Source organism: Delphinapterus leucas, chromosome 1 (assembly GCF_059928025.1).
Source record: "Delphinapterus leucas isolate spDelLeu-1000000601 "Yukka" chromosome 1, BTC_Dleu_Yukka2, whole genome shotgun sequence".
In the NCBI taxonomy this organism is placed as follows: Eukaryota; Metazoa; Chordata; class Mammalia; order Artiodactyla; family Monodontidae; genus Delphinapterus; species Delphinapterus leucas.
The window spans coordinates 102,621,260-102,640,498 of NC_143129.1; the positions used below are offsets into that span (position 1 = coordinate 102,621,260).

The 19,239-nt window shown below is 34.4% G+C and overlaps 1 protein-coding gene across 2 annotated transcripts in view; it reads right to left on the minus strand.

The window, feature by feature from the left end:
* The window catches only part of AGL (amylo-alpha-1,6-glucosidase and 4-alpha-glucanotransferase), an 83,262-nt gene that overhangs the window by 50,411 nt on the left and 13,612 nt on the right, over nucleotides 1–19,239 (minus strand). For both annotated transcript variants that reach the window (XM_022584250.3, XM_089922361.1), the window contains 13 exons: nucleotides 18,325–18,528; nucleotides 11,256–11,437; nucleotides 10,980–11,091; nucleotides 7,810–7,933; nucleotides 7,364–7,466; nucleotides 7,171–7,268; nucleotides 6,373–6,512; nucleotides 5,141–5,328; nucleotides 3,262–3,385; nucleotides 2,509–2,672; nucleotides 2,130–2,231; nucleotides 1,861–2,016; nucleotides 1,621–1,771 (listed from right to left, as the gene is read on the minus strand). In XM_022584250.3, the coding sequence (XP_022439958.1) occupies nucleotides 1,621–1,771; nucleotides 1,861–2,016; nucleotides 2,130–2,231; nucleotides 2,509–2,672; nucleotides 3,262–3,385; nucleotides 5,141–5,328; nucleotides 6,373–6,512; nucleotides 7,171–7,268; nucleotides 7,364–7,466; nucleotides 7,810–7,933; nucleotides 10,980–11,091; nucleotides 11,256–11,437; nucleotides 18,325–18,528 (1,848 nt within the window). The remainder of the gene's footprint in view (nucleotides 1–1,620; nucleotides 1,772–1,860; nucleotides 2,017–2,129; nucleotides 2,232–2,508; nucleotides 2,673–3,261; nucleotides 3,386–5,140; nucleotides 5,329–6,372; nucleotides 6,513–7,170; nucleotides 7,269–7,363; nucleotides 7,467–7,809; nucleotides 7,934–10,979; nucleotides 11,092–11,255; nucleotides 11,438–18,324; nucleotides 18,529–19,239) is intronic.

Genomic DNA, 19,239 nt, shown 5'->3' on the forward strand with positions numbered 1-19,239 from the left:
TTCTATTGGACAACACTGTATTTTTTAGGTTTGTTCAGCTAATATAAACTAGCTCTACCTCATTTATTTCAAATGCCAAATAGTATTCCACTGTATGAATATACCAAAATGCATTCATTTTATTAACATTGTTATTGTTTTTCTCTACTATAAATAATGTTACAATAAATATTTCTGTGCATATTTCCTAATGGAAATGCAGAAGAGTTTCTCAGATATATACCTGGGAATAGAACTGCTGGACCAAAGGATATATAAAACTGCAACATTATTATTTAAATTATTTAAATAATTTGAACCATTAATCTGACAACGAAAGACTTTTTGATCCAGAAATCTACTTCTGGAAGTATATACTAAGAAAATTGTTCAAAAGAAAAAGAATTATTCCTAGTGTATATTCAAATCTTAAAGAACACTGCTAAACGTACCCAAAAATATTAAAAATGGAATACTAACATAATAAAATATGAAATATTTAACATAATGAAAATCACAATTTTGTGGACTGATAAAGTGGAAAATGTTTTAAGGATGATCACTGACCAAAAAAAAAAAAAAACCCCTGAGAAACTACTGTATACACTGAGTGCAGCCATGTAAAACTATATATGTATATTAGCAACAACCAAATAAGATTACTGAATATAAACATGTGACTAGTCAAAAAAAGTAATAAACGTTTAACTCTGAAACTATTCAAGTTGATAATTTCTAAAAATGGGAGTTACGAATATTTAGCAACTAGCAACCAATATAGAATATGATGATTTTTATGAGAATCTTCATTCACTCAATTAATCAACAGACTTGGACAGCTGCTGTATGCACAGGAGCATGTTATGCCATAATATATTTTATATAATAATAAGGAAGGAAATGAAATACACATGTCTAGAAAAAAATCAAGCAATACTAAGGATATATCTCAAGGATGTATTTTATAACTAAGTGTCAGAGTGATATAGAGAGAATATAATTACTTTATGTTCAGAGGAGAGAGAGTTCACTGAATACTTAGAGAAAGATTCTCAAAGGAGGTGAAACTTTAGTCCTTGAAAGATGTAAAGAATTCATATATAAGTGTAAGTAAGACTACTTGGGGAACAGTGAAAATATCTATTTGGTTGAAATAGTGGAGTGACACAGGGCCAGGAAGGTAGGTGAGGATGGATTATAAAGAGCCTTAAATATTAAACTATTTTCCATTTTGGTTTATATATGTAAATATGTGTATACACATACATAAAAACACTTGGACACACATATGAATATATGTATATACATATATACAAACACATGAACATACATATATATTTTCCTGGGTATAGAAGAAATACATGTTCATTTTATACAAATTAGGAGATAAGGGAATGTATTAGGATGAAAACAAAATCACTTCACAACTCAAAAAATGTTAACATTTGAGAGTATTTTCAGGTTTTGTTCCATGTAGTAAAAATATAAGCTTTCAAAAATTTCTAATGCTTTTTCTCAACTACATCTACACTTGCACTGTGTTACAATATATACAATATGTAACAATTTAATAATATTTATTATTATTATTATTAACAATTTAACAATATAATCACAATAACACTTTTTAGATCCCATTACCAGGGATGCACATTTGAGGCACTTCCTTGCTGTAAAATGAAGTCTTGGGATTCCTGAAAGCAGTTCTAGACACAGATACAACTGATTGATGGATACTAGGTGAGTGTCTTGTTACTGCCACTATGTCTTCATCAACTTGATCCACATACACCTGAGAAACAAAGAGAAAACACATTAGTGCTCAAATTGGGAAGACTCTAAAATTGAACCTTAAGAAACCTAGAAAATTTAGTTTCTTGCCTGAATAAAACCCTTGGCTCCAAGCTCTTGGTGAAGTTTATTGATGGCACACCTGGCTGCAATGATGCCACTTTGGAAATTAACTTCACCGAAATTGGATGGTGATGCTGCAGGATTCCACTTAGTGTAAAACCGTTCTTCAGAAACTACTGAAATCTGAACAAAATTAAAACTTAGCCATGTGTACGTTTTAATTACAATGAGAAATTTGGTAAAAATGATCAAAGTTTTTTGCCTTGTAGATTTTAAAAAACAACACATAAACAAACCTGATGAGGCACTATTTCATCATAGCCCTTAGTACTTCCACTAGCACAACATGCCATAGAAACAATCGTGGAACTCGGGAGAGCATCATATGCTGACCTATGCTAGAAAACAATAAAAAAACAAAAACAAAAAAAACCCCAAAAGTTTATTTTCTTTCAAATGCAAAGTGCCATCCTATAGCATAATGAAGTAACAGGATAAGTGCATAAATACATTCGATAAGATAACAAATAACAAAACGCTCAAAAACCTTTGTATCACAATCACTAAGGCACTATTTTGAAGTTTTGTGGATATTACTACCACTAAATAGCAGGGAACTAAATATCAAAACATTTAGCAAAATCAGTAAATACAAGAAACACGTTAGATGCTTACCACAATAGGACACTCATTATCATGGGTAACATCCATAAACAGGGCATGTGCAATAGCTGGCATTAAAGGCCTCAAACAGGGCTGAACGAAGGATCCAACAGGTTCTCCTCCATATCGGTAAACTAATCTGCCCTCTTCATGACTGTCATATGCACTCATTGCCTCTGCAAGGCATTACAGAATATTTTAACAATCTTCATTATCAATGTCCAAGAAGAGATTAGATTTCGTATCATGACTGATTTTCAAAAAAAGACCACATAAATATTATAAAAAATAAAACAGCTTTAAACATTTAAACAAATGTCCATTAGTTTAAATGACAAAAAAGTCTTCTCTGTAACTTAACCAGAGAAATGGTTCATGCAGGTAAAAGGGAACATATATTGTTTATCAGGATGTTGGTTATATAAAATCTATGAAGAAAAATCTAAAGATTATATCACATAGGCAGGTAGGAGATGAAAAACAGATTTGTATATTTTCAACAACCAAAAAAATGGTTTTGTTCATGAATCATCAGTTCATTCCACTGCTCTTTCAAGTTAAAATGAGATATTTTACCCCAAAGTGGAAATTTTTACTGATGAAAACAGACTAAGTTATACTAGGAAATTCTGAGTAGAATATTTAAAAGAACAGTAACTATGTTGAACATTATTAAATCCTGTATATAAAGCTATTAAATGCCTTTTAATCTACTTAAACAAAAACTAAAGCTTTAGATGGGAAAAACACTTTCAATAAGCCTACCTCTTATTAAGGAACTAATGCCCAGCCTAGTAACAAAGATATTGTCCAGGTCTTCACTTCCTGTGAACAGTTCAGCTACTACATATAAATTGGGTTGCAATTTCCTAGCAGCATCCAACATGTACTGCAAAAGGCACAGTTACAAATGTAACAGAAAGAGAAAAGCAAGATGGTGCAGGGGAAGGAGAGGAGGCAAGATTAGGCATGGATTTGACAAAGGAAAATATCATGTAGCAAGACAAAATGGAAATCCAAGAAGAATTTCCAAATAAAGTAATTGTGCATATGTAAGAAAACATAAAATAGACCAATACATACAGGAAACAAGAGAATTTATAAAGACAATAAAACAGTTAAAAAGGAAGATTAGATTTTGCAGATATAGGGACACAAGGGGGAGGAAAAAAGAAAGAAGAAAAATGTTAGTGTCACATTAAAAAATGTAAACCATAACACTGCAGTTCTGCTAGGATTTCCCCCCGTTTTATGTTTGTTTTTAATACCTCTAATCACACCATTAATTTCCAGGCACTTGACTAAGCTATTCATGATAAATTCCCTACTGGTGAATCATTTAGCTATTGCAAAGATTAGGTCTGACCAGACTGAAGCCAGTTTTTCCTACAGATGATAATAAACTTTTTTTTTTTGGCCATGCTTTGCAGCTTGCAGTATCTTAGTTCCCTGACCAGGGACTGAACTGGGGCCATTGCAGTGAAAGCACTGAGTCCTAACTACTGGACCACCAGGGAATTCCCCAAAACTCTTTTTTTTTCTTTTTTCCCCCAAAACTCTTAATCAGAAATCAGATCAGTTCCAAAAAGTTTTTTTTTAACATAACATTTACACAAAGACTAATAAAATACTTGAAATTCTATCAAGTAAGATCCTAGAGGATTATGTAACTTAAAATTAAGCAAATTAAATTTTAATATTCTAACTTTTGCCATAATGTTATAACAATCTTAAAAGTGTATTTTTTTTTGATGTTGCTATAAAGGCACACACAAAAAATCCTCTGCCATTTTTTGAAGCTAAAAAACGTCTACCACCTTAACTAATGTTCATTAAATTCTTCCAAATCAAATCAATTTTTCATCACAGGACTTGAAACATATACATTATAATACTGCTTTAAAAGTATAGAAATAGATGTTTTTCAGATAAGCACACATTTCCAAAGAACACTAACTTGTGACTAGAAAACTATCAAAGATCTTATAAACAGAATGAAAATTTGAAGTGTTTACAAAGCTGCAAAATGTAAAAGATAATGCTGTAAGTGTTGGCATTGCTTAAGTTACTGTAAAAAACCCAAAGAGGAATAGAAAACTTTTATGTTTACATTTACATTTTTATAAACAATTAATAAAAATTGAATCAATGAGGCTAAGATAGTTTCAATATGCTGTAATGTTAGGGTTTAAATAATCATTATAATATGAAAAGCTATTCAACTTCACAGCGGCTACTAATGTATTGAAAGCAACCTAAAAATAACAAGAATAAGACAAATTAATATTTATATATTAAAATATTAAGATTAATTCTGTTAAAATATTAATATTAAAATATGAATATTTTAATAATATATATACAGCAATATGGTTGTGTGTGTATTATCAGAGACAATATAATGTACTTCCCTAACTTAAAATAAAAATATTAACTCAAACATTTTATAGCCCAGTACTCCATAACAGCTGCATCAAAAAATTGTCAGAACTATGCAAATTATGCAAGTGTTAAATACTACCACCAAATCAATGTTGGTATCCAACTAGCAAAAGAAAACATATATTTGTATACTCTATTTAAGGAAAGCTAGGAGAGAATACTGAATTTCTTTTCTTAATGTAGATGAATTGTTTTTCTGTACCTCGGCTACATGAAGAGGTGTTGAGTGACAGTTATCAAGACGGACTCCCTGGAAATAAGTCGCAGTTATTTCAGTGTATTTTTTCATGTGTGCCCAGAGATAAGGACAGTCCTCTGGTTTTTTCCCATAGCGTAATTTAACACTGTCTCCCCAGCAAATAAGTTCTCTCCTTAGATAAACATCTGAACCTGTTAAGAAAGGAGCTTGCTTTCAATGGTTTGAGAAACAAAATGAAAACATTTACTTCAAGGAAAAACTTGTTTTTAAAACACATTTACTATTTCTAACACAAACCATATATAGGTTAAAATTACATCTAAAATAGCATGGGATAAAATTTTTTAAAGTTAATAGTAATTTGGATCTCATATCTATTTTGCTAAAATTGTACCTTATTGTCTCTTCTAAAAATGTGTGCTTAATGGCAAAAATTTAAGTTACTTCTTGAAGGAAAACAATAATAGTAGGCCTTTAAAGCTATAGTTCTACCAAAAACATTTAAAGCTCCATCTCCACCTTGCTACCAATTTTTGGCAATAGGTTACATTAAATCCACGGTGTAGAGCAGAATATCTTTTTTCATTTAGAATGGTTAGAAAGGAGAGGGCAGAGATACTTAAATCCAAAGCTACACTCTTTTTTTTTTTAAAAATGAGATTTCTGAATTAAATTTAATGTCATTAAAACAGGCTTCTAATTCTAAAATGTTAAAAAATAAATATATTGATAGGTCCCCTGCAAAATTCTTCCTGGCAATGAAATAGCTGTAGAAAAATAAGATGCTAGTATTAAGTGAGAGGGAATCTAAAAACAACTGGTTTCTAGTTTAACTGCCATTCAAATACCTTAAATACTCCTCTGGCTAATGAGTGAAAATATCTCTTATAGTAAGTAGTTGTAATAATAGAGGTTTCAAATGTCTTTTAAAAACGCAATAAATTGTTGCCCAAATAAACTCTTAGGCAGAACCACAATATAAAATAGATATATAAAAGCTATTCTGTTTGAGGAGATAAGGGGTAGAAAGGGAAAGGAAGGAAAAGAAGAAGGTGAATCCCATCCTGTCAATCCCTTCTCTTCTCTCTCAAACTGTATGCACCTCTGGCATCTGTAATGAAATAGTTTTAAAAACACTAGCATAGTGGGGGGAAAATCAATAAACAATTTATATTTTGAGCTTGCCGTGAACTTTTATTTCCCTATCCATAGAGAAGTTAACAAAAATGATATACCTGGTTCAGCAAAGTTTCGAAGGGGATCATCTCCCATTACCCATCCATTATGTGCCATCAGAAAACAAGCTTTATTTGGGACATGAATCATAGATTCTTCTGTGGAGAGGGGCATTTCTTCAAAAGGGAAAGTAAAATATCTAGGGAGATACAATCAAGTATGAAATCCATACAGAGAAACTCCTTGGAAAGAATGTGAATTAGCACTATTAAAATTAAACTTCTTCCCTAGTGAATAGAATAGAAAAGATTAGTTTGACACCATTTATGGGAAATAAACTGCAATATAGGTAAAAAAATCGTCAGTAGACATTTTGAGTAAACCTAGTAGGATTTGAGAAATTGAGTTAGTATTATAGCATATCTGATTAACATTCTAAATAATAACTTTAAAAATCTCATAAAATTACTAAGAAAATCACTGAGGTATTGACATTATTTTGCAAAGGTTTTTATTACACTTCAGTTGCCTAATCTATGTTGTACATTACTTAAAGTATAAGGAACTAAATGCTTGCTTAATTTGATTAACGTTGAATTTATTAGTAAGTATGCAGTCCTCCAGAAACATGAATGTAAATGATTATAAATTGGTTCATAATAATGATAGTTTCTCTAACTAAAGATGTGCCTAACAAAATTAATTAATATTAAGCTTAGTTACCAGATCAAAACTTCTATTTCAATTTAAGAAATGTACTGAGTCACACATTAAAGGAAACATTTAGGTTAATTTGAAGAGTTTAATACAATTTTCAATTTTTAACCTTTAATGAGAAGAAAACAAAAATGGAATACCTGGTAACCAAAGGATGTTTTCTAGTGACAGGTCCTAGTTTAGGACCATGGCCAGCCAGTCGTTCATAAAACACATTTCCCAAAAGGCAATTAACTGCCTAGAAAACATGAAATTATATTACATCAACGACAACAACAAGAAACAGTATTAACACTCAAAGAAAAACAGCAGTTCAAAAGAAGTAGGTAAAACCTGTTCCTGATGATAGTTCACGAGTTGATGCTTCTCTGAATTTAATTCCTCAATTCTCTTCTGGAACCAACTGCAGCATTCGTTAATTGCGGCTGGCCCATTACTTGAAACAGATAAAGCAATACAAACATTATTTAATGGTTTTACAAATTCTACATTTAAAAATTTTCTAATAATGGTCATAGAAACTTTAAATATATTCATCAGGATCTTAATTACGGCTGAAGAAGTTTTCCAACTGTATACATTTTTACATTTATGTATAGGAACATGGACCAGCACACAGACAAGAGGGGAAATGTCATGTGTTTGAAGTAGTAGAATTATGGTGAATTACTTTTTTTCATTTTATATTCAGGCTTTTAACAATAGCATGAAAATAATACTATCCATAAAGGTTTACACGTAATAGTACTCTTTAATATGTAGTAAAATATAAAACATACTCATGTGGTATGAAAGTTGCTAGTGCAACGTTCATATCTACAGTACAGCCAAGTCGTCTGTATTCAGGATCCTGAATAATCTTAAGGTGTTGTTTTGGATCAGGCTTTGTTGTTTTCCTATTTTCTGAAAGAAAGAAAATATTATATCTTAAATGCAGATATGCATAAGGAGATTATAACTGTTACTGATTTCAAATTTTTAGTTTATAGTTTTTTCTTGGAAAATAAAACATATGTTTATTTCATAAGCATCCTTCCTACCTCCCTGTCCATCCTCCTGCACACCATCTAACACACACACACACACACACGGAAGGAAAGACAGACAGAGAGAGAGAGAGAGAGAGAGAGAGAGAGAGAGAGAGACTGACTGAGGAAAAAAAAACCAAAAACACTATAAAAGAAAAACACAGCAATTCCTACCAGTTCAATCTCAGTCCCATCTTTCTACCTCAGTTGGCATTCAGTTATTCTATATATTCTTTAGGGCATTAAGGATGTTGATGGTACAAATTTTCTTCACAGGTGCTACCAAATACATTAACATTAGGACTTTTTTTTCCTCAAAGATTGCTTTCTATTCTAAAAAGTAAGTCATATTAACAACCTAACTTTCTCTGAAAGAAGCACACAGGTTTGTTTTTATACTGTTTTCCTTTTCATCAACAAGCATATTCTTACATAATAATAAAAAATGAAAAAAGTAAATAAACCTTTTGTGGGGGGAATTTTCACTCTTCTTCTGGAACTTGTTCCTAATAAATCAGGTATTGGTACAGGATTGCCTCCACTGGGTTTGATTTTATATTAATTAATACCTGGCTTATTCTAAAAAGATTTTGCAAGGGCTTATAAAGGCCCAAACAAACTAAGATAAAAATTAAATAGATTTTAATATGTATTTTCTGAGGTTAATCCAGATGAGTAACATACATGAAAAATTCCAGAAGTGTTTAAAAAAGAGAAAAAGCTACACAATCAGTGTACATTATAAAAGTCTTTAGTACTGGTAGACTAAAAGATCACTGGAATAACACAGCTAACAGGTCCATGTGTATTTAGTGTATGATTATACATTATGAAGTATCATGGTGGTACCCCAATCAGTATAAAAGGATGGATTATCAACTCAATATCATTTTTAAAAATAAGAATAAAGTTAAATATCTTCTTTATATAAATTCCAAGTATACTAAATATTTAAAAGTAAAATATAAATAAGATTATCAGAAGAAAACATAGATTGCTGTTTGAAGGTCTAGGCACAATGTGAAATCAGAAGCCATAAAAGAAAAGATCAAAAAATTTGGTTACACTGGGGGAAAAACCACCATAAACAAGAGTTAAAAGATCAACAGCATACTAGGAGGATATATTTGAGGCCACTATAATAAGGAATCACAAAGAATAATAAGTCAATATGAAAAAGACAAACAACCCAGTAGAAAAATAGGGAAAGAACATTAATAGGGAATTAATGGAAGAACTATAAATGGCTAATTAACATGTGAAAAGATATTTCACTAATAGGCAAAGAAATGTAAATTAAAATAATGAATATTTTCCTTTATTGACAAAGATTATAAAGATTAATGGTATCTAACATTGGTGATGGTATAGTTAGTGATAATGTAAACTGGTACAACTTGTGTTGAAAAGCAATTTGACAATATCTATCATAAATTTATCATGAAATCTGTATACCCTTTGACCCATGAATTCTATGTCTAACAATTTGTCCTACAGATTTACTCACATAGCAAGTAAAGATAACATGTACAAGGATATATTTTCTATAGTACTGCTTATAAGAATATAAATTCTACTAGGGCAAGGGCTTGCTACTATGTTCACCATTGAATCCCCACGCCTGGAAGAGTGCCTTTCACATAACAGTTGATTCAATAAATACGTATTGAATGAATGAGAAATGAACTGCAAATAGTCTATCTAAAAGGCTAAAGAAATTCAAGTACTTTAAAACAGTGTATTCTATCTAGAGGTTAAAAGAAATAATTAGCTGTAATAAGATCATGCTGTCAACTAAAATAACAAGTTGTTAAACAATCCATATGCTATAGTTTTATTTGTGTGTGTATAAAATAGATATAAATATAAAACTTACAAATATAATTTATATATATATAATTAGATAAAATTGGAATTTCTTTCAAAAAGAGTCTGAAAAGAAACACAAGAAACTATTAATTGATAGTTCCTTCTAGTAAGTAGGTTTTGGGGGAGAGGAACACACACATTCCATTTATTATATTTTTGCACATTATTGCAAATAAATAATACAGCTTATAAACATCAGAGGGAAGGGGAGATGGAGGCTCTTCAGTAAAATAAAACATGAAGGAAAGTTAATATAAAAAATTCACGTATTAAGATGTTACACAATTGTGAAAGTTGAGAGAGTAAATCTGACCCTAGGCTTCCTGGGCCTCAGGTCATACTGATTTCTACTTTGAAGGCAGTATTTCTGGGCCCTACGCAAGCTCTAGTTTCTGGATGAGGAAGAGGATTTCTAGCCATCAAAGATCCTTGCTGTTAGGCTGTCCTATACTAATTGAAGATACATTCTTTATAATTTTTCTAATTTGCCTCCGAAAAACCCTAATTTCCCTTTCAGCATGTTTTTTTCTATCCTACTTTGTCAGGGAGATCTGTTTCTTTATCTTTGCTACTGGCTAGTACCTGAGTCAGTCTCACTAGTGGTTAGGTAGCCTTAATGGTAGGCGCCATCAGCTAGAAGCCCCTCTACCTCAGTTAAGATTCCTATGTTAGCCAACAGAGGACATACATCTCTCAGTTTCAAAGACTGTTTTGAGTCTTTGGCAGCTGAAATACTCTGCTCTACTTACCTGCCATTCATGCATTTAACAAATACATATTGAGCTCTACAGTATTCTGAGCATTGTGCTAAGGAATCAGTGTAAGAAACAGTCCCCGAGGGAAATAAGTATGTATTATGACATGCCCTTTAGATATCTCTGCTAACTCTAAGATAGCTTCCAGAATCATAGTTTTAGAGCATCAAAAACAATACAAATATCATATAATAATAACAGATTTAATAATGTGTTAACCAAGAGAAGAGTTATCGCTTCAAGAGCAATACTAGATTTCTTAAAATCGATAGAAACATTCTAGTGTATATCTTGTACCTTGTGTAAGAAGTCCTCTAAATTGCTCAACTGCTTTGTCAACATCTACTTGGAAAAATTCCCAGAGATGGATCTTTGGGAAAATATCCTCCCAAATTATTTTTCGAATGCACTGAAAAATATCAATAGTTAAAATATACACATTTAAAATCTTTTTATTAAACATTATTTAGCATATTAAAAGACAGGTTCTAAATGATTTTCAACCACACATTTACTTTACACTTTAGAAATTCTGCTATTGCTTTAGTGTGGTATTCCTCTATACATACTGACATTCATTTGATGATCATTTTCAATCAAAGCAGCTACTCCTCTTTCTTTGTATTTCCCTTCTGCAATGTCGCAGGATAAATGCCAAAGTGCTCTGTCTAAGACCCAGGCAGGTTTTAAATGTGGGGAATTCACAAGGTTATATGCACTTTCTGGATGTTCCTGGAGCCATTTACTTTTAGTAGCTTAAAGAAAAAGGAAACATAAAGGAATACCATGTAATTAAACTGAAGTTAAGTTTAAAGGTAAAATAAAATATCAACATCTATCACTCATTTTCTTATATATTAGATATCAATATTTTATAACGATATTGTAGTATGAAAACAATTTTTTGGTTGTGGTATCCTATCATCTATTTCACCATATATTTTTCTTTTCTGTTGTAAGAGTTTTTAATTGATAGTAAATAGGATCAACACATTTATTAATGCCATTGTATAAACTGTTTACTATTGCAGTGGGAGTTAAGAAGGGTCTTGTCCTTGGCCTCTTTTTTTTTTTTTTTTTTTTTGCGGTACGCGGGCCTCTCACTGTTGTGGCCTCTCCCATTGCAGAGCACAGGCTACAGATGCGCAGACCCAGCGGCCGTGGCTCACGGGCCCAGCCGCTCTGCAGCATGTGGGATCTTCCTGCACCGGGGCACGAACCCATGTCCCCTGCATCGGCAGGTGGACTCTCAAACACTGTGCCACCAGGGAAGCCCCCTTGGCCTCTTTTGATGCTCCTTGGGTGAACTATATTTTGGAATGCTCCTTCTAAACCTAAAGGACATCTTTTCCTTTAAGGCAGACTGGACTTTTGCCCTGACTTCAAGTTCTCTGGCCTCATTAAAGCAGAAAGTTACCTGTATCTTCAATTCTGGTTTGGGCTTTGCAGTGTCTGGCTGTTAGGTTCTAGGGCAGAAGAGCCCCCTGACATTTACTTTCCCCAGGAGCTTCTCCTTTTTACTTCTGGTCTCCTGAGTGACAGGGCCCTCCTTCGGCCCCACCTAAGCTCTAGGTTCTCTCTCTTACCTAACCTTAGAAAGCAAAATGTCATTTATATCTTTTTCTCCTACATATCATGTATTCCTGTGGGTTTTTTTTTCTTTTGAGTGGGAGAGGGAGGTGAGATTCCTTCCTCTAGATCCTTAAATATGCTTGTATCTCCCCAAAGCTAAGAATACAAACACACAACTTATCTAAATGCAGTTATTTCTCTAAGTTCTGCAGGGTCTATTAGTATCGAGACCAAACATCTTGAAAATCCAACCTGTATCTACTGCTTCCACTTTCTCCCCACACTCTCATTCCTTCTCCCACTACAGTCTGCTTCTACAGCCAGCGCTCCACCGAGATTACTCCAGCCTCCTAATCATGAAATTTGGTGTTACTTTCTCATTTTCATCACTTTCAAGCTCTACATTTGTCATTACTGATTAGTCCTTCCGTGATTTACAAAAGACCTCTTCCTTGATTTTCAAAAGGTGTCGTTATCTTGGTTGCCTTAAATTTTTGCTTCTCTCTTTTGTGCCCTCTCTTTTCCTTCTCATCTCCCCTAAGCCCTGGAGGGAGGTTTGCTACATTTTAGTCCTTCTCTTTCCTCACACCCACTCTTCTCAGTACATCTCTCAAACTGGCCCAGACTCCAGCTGAGGCCCAGGCACATCTACCCAAGCATGTGATGATAGCACTGCCTGGGGACAGCACGTTAACTCAAAATCCATTCATAGGTCCACATACATCTACACTGAAAGTGTCATATATCCCAGGCACTGTTCTGGGAGCTAGATATTCTGTAGCAAATAAGGGAGCAAGGTTCAGGTGCTCACGGAGCCTTCATTCTAGAAAGGGTTTTTTTGTTTGCTTTTGTTTTTAATTTTGCTTAGACAATCCTGATGGAAGAAAACTCAGTTCTCTCATAGGCAGCCTCTTTGTATAGCTAATCTTGAAAGGTTAATAAGATATATTGTTTCGATAAAACTGATACAAGTGAGGCTGAGAAACTGCTAAAAAAAATATACTCAAATAACAAGGGTATAGCTTGTATCTTATTACCCATTTGTAGCAGTAAGTTCAGAATCAGGAGTTTTGCAAGGTATTTCAAGTGTTTACAACATTGGAGGTAATTTGTTTTAATTTATTAATAAACAAATAAAAGCTAGACACATTTTGCTTCATCTTTAAAATGGACTAATGCCCTGTAAATTCATGCTCAGGAGTGGTTAATGTATATGAAAGTAGTAACAATTATTCAATACCTACCATATGCCAGGAACTGTTAAGTGCATTAATTTATTAACCCTCATGCCCTTCCAAATGATATAGGACATACTATTATGTTCATTTGACAGATGAGAGCCTGAGATAGGTACCTCAGCAAAAGTCACACAGCCAGAAAAAGAACTGGGCAAGTCTCTTCAGAATCTGCAGTCTAACCATTTTGCTCTATGGCTGAGATGAATGTGGTCATGCCTTGTTCACTCAGCTGAGAACCATTACAATCCTTACAGAGTTTTAAAATCATTATTATTTTTAGTTTCACGTATATGATAAATCATTTAGTAAGTCACTGATTTACTTAGTATTTATTTAATAGACAAAATACATAAGAAGCAGAGATGTTGTAATAAAAGTTAAATTGATAATTCTCCAAATTTGAATCAAGATAGTTTTCCCAAGATTTATCATCATAGTCATTGAAATTCAAGATTATATAAGAGAAAAATGTCATGATAATTATATCCAATTTGGATTTTCGTTTATTAAGAGTAAATACTAAGGCAACCCCAACTTTTTACATGGTAAAATCCTGAAGCTTTGTTTCTTATCTCAATTTTATGAAACAAAATCAAGTGTAAAATGAAAGAATTCTAAACATTAGGTAATAAAAGTATTTTTTCTCATTCTATATGAAAGAGGAGTTAAACTCCAAACTATGTCTTAATACATATTAAAATTAAAAATGAAAGATGGACTTCCAGAGTAGCACAGTAAAGAAAGACTCTGAAAATTGTCCTAAGGGCACCTGGCACATGGAGAAACATTTATTCAAGAAAACCTACTAATTCTTAGTAAGAATAGCAAGAGTCTGTGGCACTTGAACCACAACCTGCTCCCTTATCCCACCCGACGAACCACGTGTTATGGAAGCTCTACCCCAGTGCTCTACTCCAGGCAGGTGTGGCCAAGATGGGAGATGCCCTCTCCCCTTACCTCCCAGTCTGGGGTTAGTTTCATTCTGGGAGAGGCAGGCACACCGAGTGAACAACGAAGTACACTCTGACCTAGGGTGACTTCTAGGAAGCCAACTTTAAAAAGAAATCCCATTCACCTCTGGCAGTCTGGAAGACCTTGTGTATGCCCAAGGCTGAGCCATCTCTGCAGCAGTCAGAGAGGGAACTCCTAAACTAACCAGTTCAGGTTTATCTTTTTCCATCCTTTTACTGTCAACCTACTTGTATCTTTGAATTTAAAGTGTGTGGCATGTAGACAGCATATAATTGGATCTTGTTTTATTTATTTATTTTTTAATTGACTCCGATAATCTCTGCCTTTCAAGACATTACTTTCAAGATTCCCTAAATCTTTGGCTTTCGAAATTTTTACTATGATGTGTCTGAGTGTAGCTCTCTTTTGTTTATGTTATCTGGAGATCCCTGAGTTTTAGGATGTGTAAATTAATGTTGGAGGTTGGGAGGTTTTCAGCCATTATTTCTTCAAGTATTTTTTTCCATTCTTCCCTCTCCTTCTGGTGTTTCCATGTCCCACATTTCACTGAAACTCTGTTCATTTTTATCCTTTTTCTCTCTGTTCTTTAGATTGCATAGTCACTGTTCACTCAAACATGCTGCTGAACAGCTCTAGTGAAATTTCTCATTTTGGTTATTTACTTTTCAACTCCAGAATTCTCATTTGCTCTTTTTAAAACTTTCTATTTATGATATTCCCTCTTTGATGGGCTATCATCATAATATATTCTTTTACTGCTTTAATTTGGTTTCCTTCGATTCTTTAAATACATTTATAATACTTGCTTTAAAGTAAACTTGAAAGTCTATTTCAAGTATGACATCTAGGACTTCTCAAAGGTGATTTCTGTTGCCTGTTTTTTTCTTGCATAAGGGCCACACTTTGCTGTTTCTTTACATGTCTCAATTTTTTGTTGAGTATTGGTGATTTAGATAGTATGTTGTAGCAATTCTGGATACTGATCCCATCCCCTCCAGGTATTTTTGGTTGCTGGTTTGTGACTTGTCTGGACTATTTTAGGGAAGTCTATTTCCCCCACAGTGTGCAGACTCTGATGCTGCGACTCAGAGGGTGCAGCCTTGGCTATGGGTAGTCAGCCTGGGATGATGGTGGTTTTTAGCAGGGCTCTCTTAAGTGTCTTTTTCCCTGAAATCTGTTAAGCTGTCTGCTTCTGTTAGTATCACACTCAGCTATTTCTCTCCGGAGCTGTTACTCAGGCTGACTGTGCTATTATTTTTGATAATATTCTGGAGCATAAATTGCACTGCAATATGATCCAATTAAATTTGGGTCCCTCGGCATGGGTAGTCTTTGAGGCCTGTCTTTGAGGCTTGTTCTGACCCCAAGAAGGCTCTCGTTAGCTGTCTCTTTCCCTGGTTCTCTCTGTTAGACCAGTAGCTGGCCTATGGTTTAGCATGTTGCTCTCATGAAGATACCAGCCTCCTTTGGATTGTTTACCACCAAAGTCTCCATTGTTTTCAACAGTGCTCACAGGCTTGAACTTTCCCATGCTATGTACCAAAGAAAGTCAGTTCCATTCTTACTCTGTTCTTACTGCACATCTCTTCCCGGGGGGCAGAACACCTGTGTCACTGCTCCACCAGTGGTGGCAGGGGTAGGAGCCTCTGGTTTTCTTGGCTTTCCCCTCCAGGTGTGGAACCCCGACCCCACAAGCAAGCTGGAGCAAGGGTCCAGTATTCTTGACCTGCCATGCATGAAGTAGAACTTTCTCTCTCTGAGTGGGGGCTGGGCGGAGGAAGGGAGCCCCAGGCCTCTCATCTGCTCTTGCCTAGAATAGTTTCCGTAACATAGTGTTGAAAGGGGGGAATGAGAAATGCTGGAAGCCTGCCTCTTGCAACCACAGCCCTAGACTGGGAGCCAGGGAGAAAGGGAGCCTGGTGTCCTTGGCAGCACCTGCTAGGAACAGACCTATCATCACTCTGACTGGGGAAGGGTAGGGAGGGAGGAGCAGGTTGTGGTTCAAATGTCACAGACTCTCACTATTCTTTCTGAGGTTTAGTACATATTCTTGCATAAATGTCTCTCCACATGCTGAATGCCCTTAGGACAATTTTTGGAGACTTTAGTTTTTTAAAAATAATTTTCAACAGTTACAGCTGTTTTGCAAGGTAGAGGGTCTGTGAAGCCCTTAACAGTGCCATTCTGGAAGTTGACTTTCCCTGGATAGTAACTTTTTAATGAAAACCTATATCATAGAAAGGACATTATGATACTCAACACTTTCCATGCAAGGTGGAAGCAACATTCACTTCTTTTATATTACACAGAATCTCTCAAATGCTTTAGCAAATACAGTCTCTGACAGTCTGTGACTGTACTCCAAACCTTACACTCCCTTTGTCGCTTTAGTGACAGAACTCTCAAGGTTCAGCGACGGACATGGCTGACAAACAAAATACTACACTGCAAGCTCCTTTATAGCTAGGTGTGACAAGAGACAAAATCCCATCTGGTGCAATGTGAGCAGAAGGGATATATACACCAGATCATGCCCTTAAAAGACATTACTTCCCTTTCCTCATTGCCACTGGGTAGAGGTGATATAAGGAACTGGAGGGGCCATATTTGATTAAGAGATGGAAGCAAAGTGCTGGAGACAGCAGAGCAGCATGAGAGAAAGAACTTCGTTCCCTATCATGGGTTGGCTACCACACCAGTCTTGGAATGCCTACTTAATCTTTTATAAGAAATAAGTATAATTTAAATCTTAAGTCACTATATTTTTGTCTTTTTGTTACAGCTGCCTAAGCCATATCATAATTCATACGCTGCCATTATGTGGTTTGATAAATTTGATGTGAATAGTATTAAAGATGTCAAAGTAGTTATCAATAACGTCAAATTTTCAAGCAAAGAATACTGAATTCTTAGACATTAGGCAGTTTTCACTGTGGACCCTGATGCTTAGTTTCCAGGTGCATGCAGAAAAAACAAATTTTAGAATGTTCCTATTTCTTTGCCTAATTTTGATTGTTTATTATTATCATTAGAGATTATTATCTATATTGATGAACCAAATCTTTGAGCTTTTGAACATCTTCATAGTTCCTATGGTTACTTGGAAAACAATTTTATGACACACACACCAGAGATTTTTGTTGTTGTTAAATGTTTTGTACCACATGGAATTCCTGTTGTTTACATAAGTAAGTCAGTGGTTTCCTGACTTTTCTACCTCATGGCAAACAGAAAAGAGCATCTGCAAGGTACACTGGGTTAAACTGAAAGCTGATCAGGGCCAGAGGCTTCTCCAGACCCAGTTACTCTGATAGCTGATGGAAGCAGTCATTTCCTGAGGATCAGCATCTGGAAACCTCTGATACATTTTTATAGATTTGTATACTGGTAAGAAATCCTGGGACCCAAAACAGGTTAACTTTAATAATATCTTTTAACATGTAAAAGATACAATTTTCAAATTTAAGTTCTAAGAATTTACCAATAATTTTCTCTTCAAATAACACCATTCAGTTTTTTCAAATATATGCTATAGTAACAGAGCTATGGCTATATAGATTCATTAGTTGGTCTGTAAAGTATTAATACTGTAAATTGAAATATGTGGTCTTTTCTATGATCACACTCCTGTTTTTATAATCATCACATGTAAAATACTTACATATTGATTATATCTTCAACTAACACTGTTTTCTTTGAAAGAAAAAAAGTGGTATTGTATAAAGTGATTTTTAAATTGAAGGACACCTAATCATCACTCGTGTTTTCAAATTTTATGTTATATAAAACAGTAAGGAATGAAATAATTAGAATATAATTTTCTCATTAAAATTAATAGAAGTAGTTAATGAAGCTCATACCAGTATGATTGTAGACAACATCAGTAATACAAAGAATATTCCATTCTTTTTTCAATTTTTCCACTAGCTGTCCAACATCAGTCCAGGTGTACTTTTTATTAGGTCTTGAAAAATCAGGATTTAATTCTAACTGATCAGCAAGGGAATAGCATGACCTAGATAGTCCAAGAGTCTGCAATGGGGTAAAATGAATCATGTTGTAGCCTGCAACACAAGAAAAGAAACAAAGACCACTATAAGAAAAAACATACCTAAAACTAAGCAAAATGTAAGGTTAAACTTCCATAAGTAATTCTAAATGGCAAGGCAACCATGCTACCAGAGAAGGGGTTAAAGACTTGGGTTTAAATCCTAGCTGTACCACAAGTGACTTCAAGCAAGTCTACTTAAATCTTTCAGGATTATCAGTATCCTCATATGCAAGATAGGGATAATGAGATGATGTATTTGAAAAAAATCACACACAATGCCTAGTTACTATTAGGGGTTCAATTTATATTTCTTAAATTGATATATTTATATGTAGAAAATATATCCTATGCAAGTATATCAGTACATCTTTCTCCTAGTTTGTTTTTTTTTTTTTTTTTTTTGCAGTACACGGGCCTCACTGTTGTGGCCTCTCCCGTTGCGGAGCACAGGCTCCGGACGCGCAGGCTCAGCGGCCATGGCTCACATGCCCAGCCACTCTACGGCACGTGGGATCCTCCCGGACCGGGGCACGAACCCGTGTTCCCTGCACCGGTAGGCGGACTCTCAACCACTGAGCCACCAGGAAAGCCCTTTCTCCTAGTTTTAATGTTCCATAGTACTTGTATTCTGTTTTAGTTATGTCAGTGAACTTCTCATTTCTTTCTTCACTCTATGTTCAAGTCGAAAGTAGAAAATTAACATTACCATTTACTTAAGAGTAAA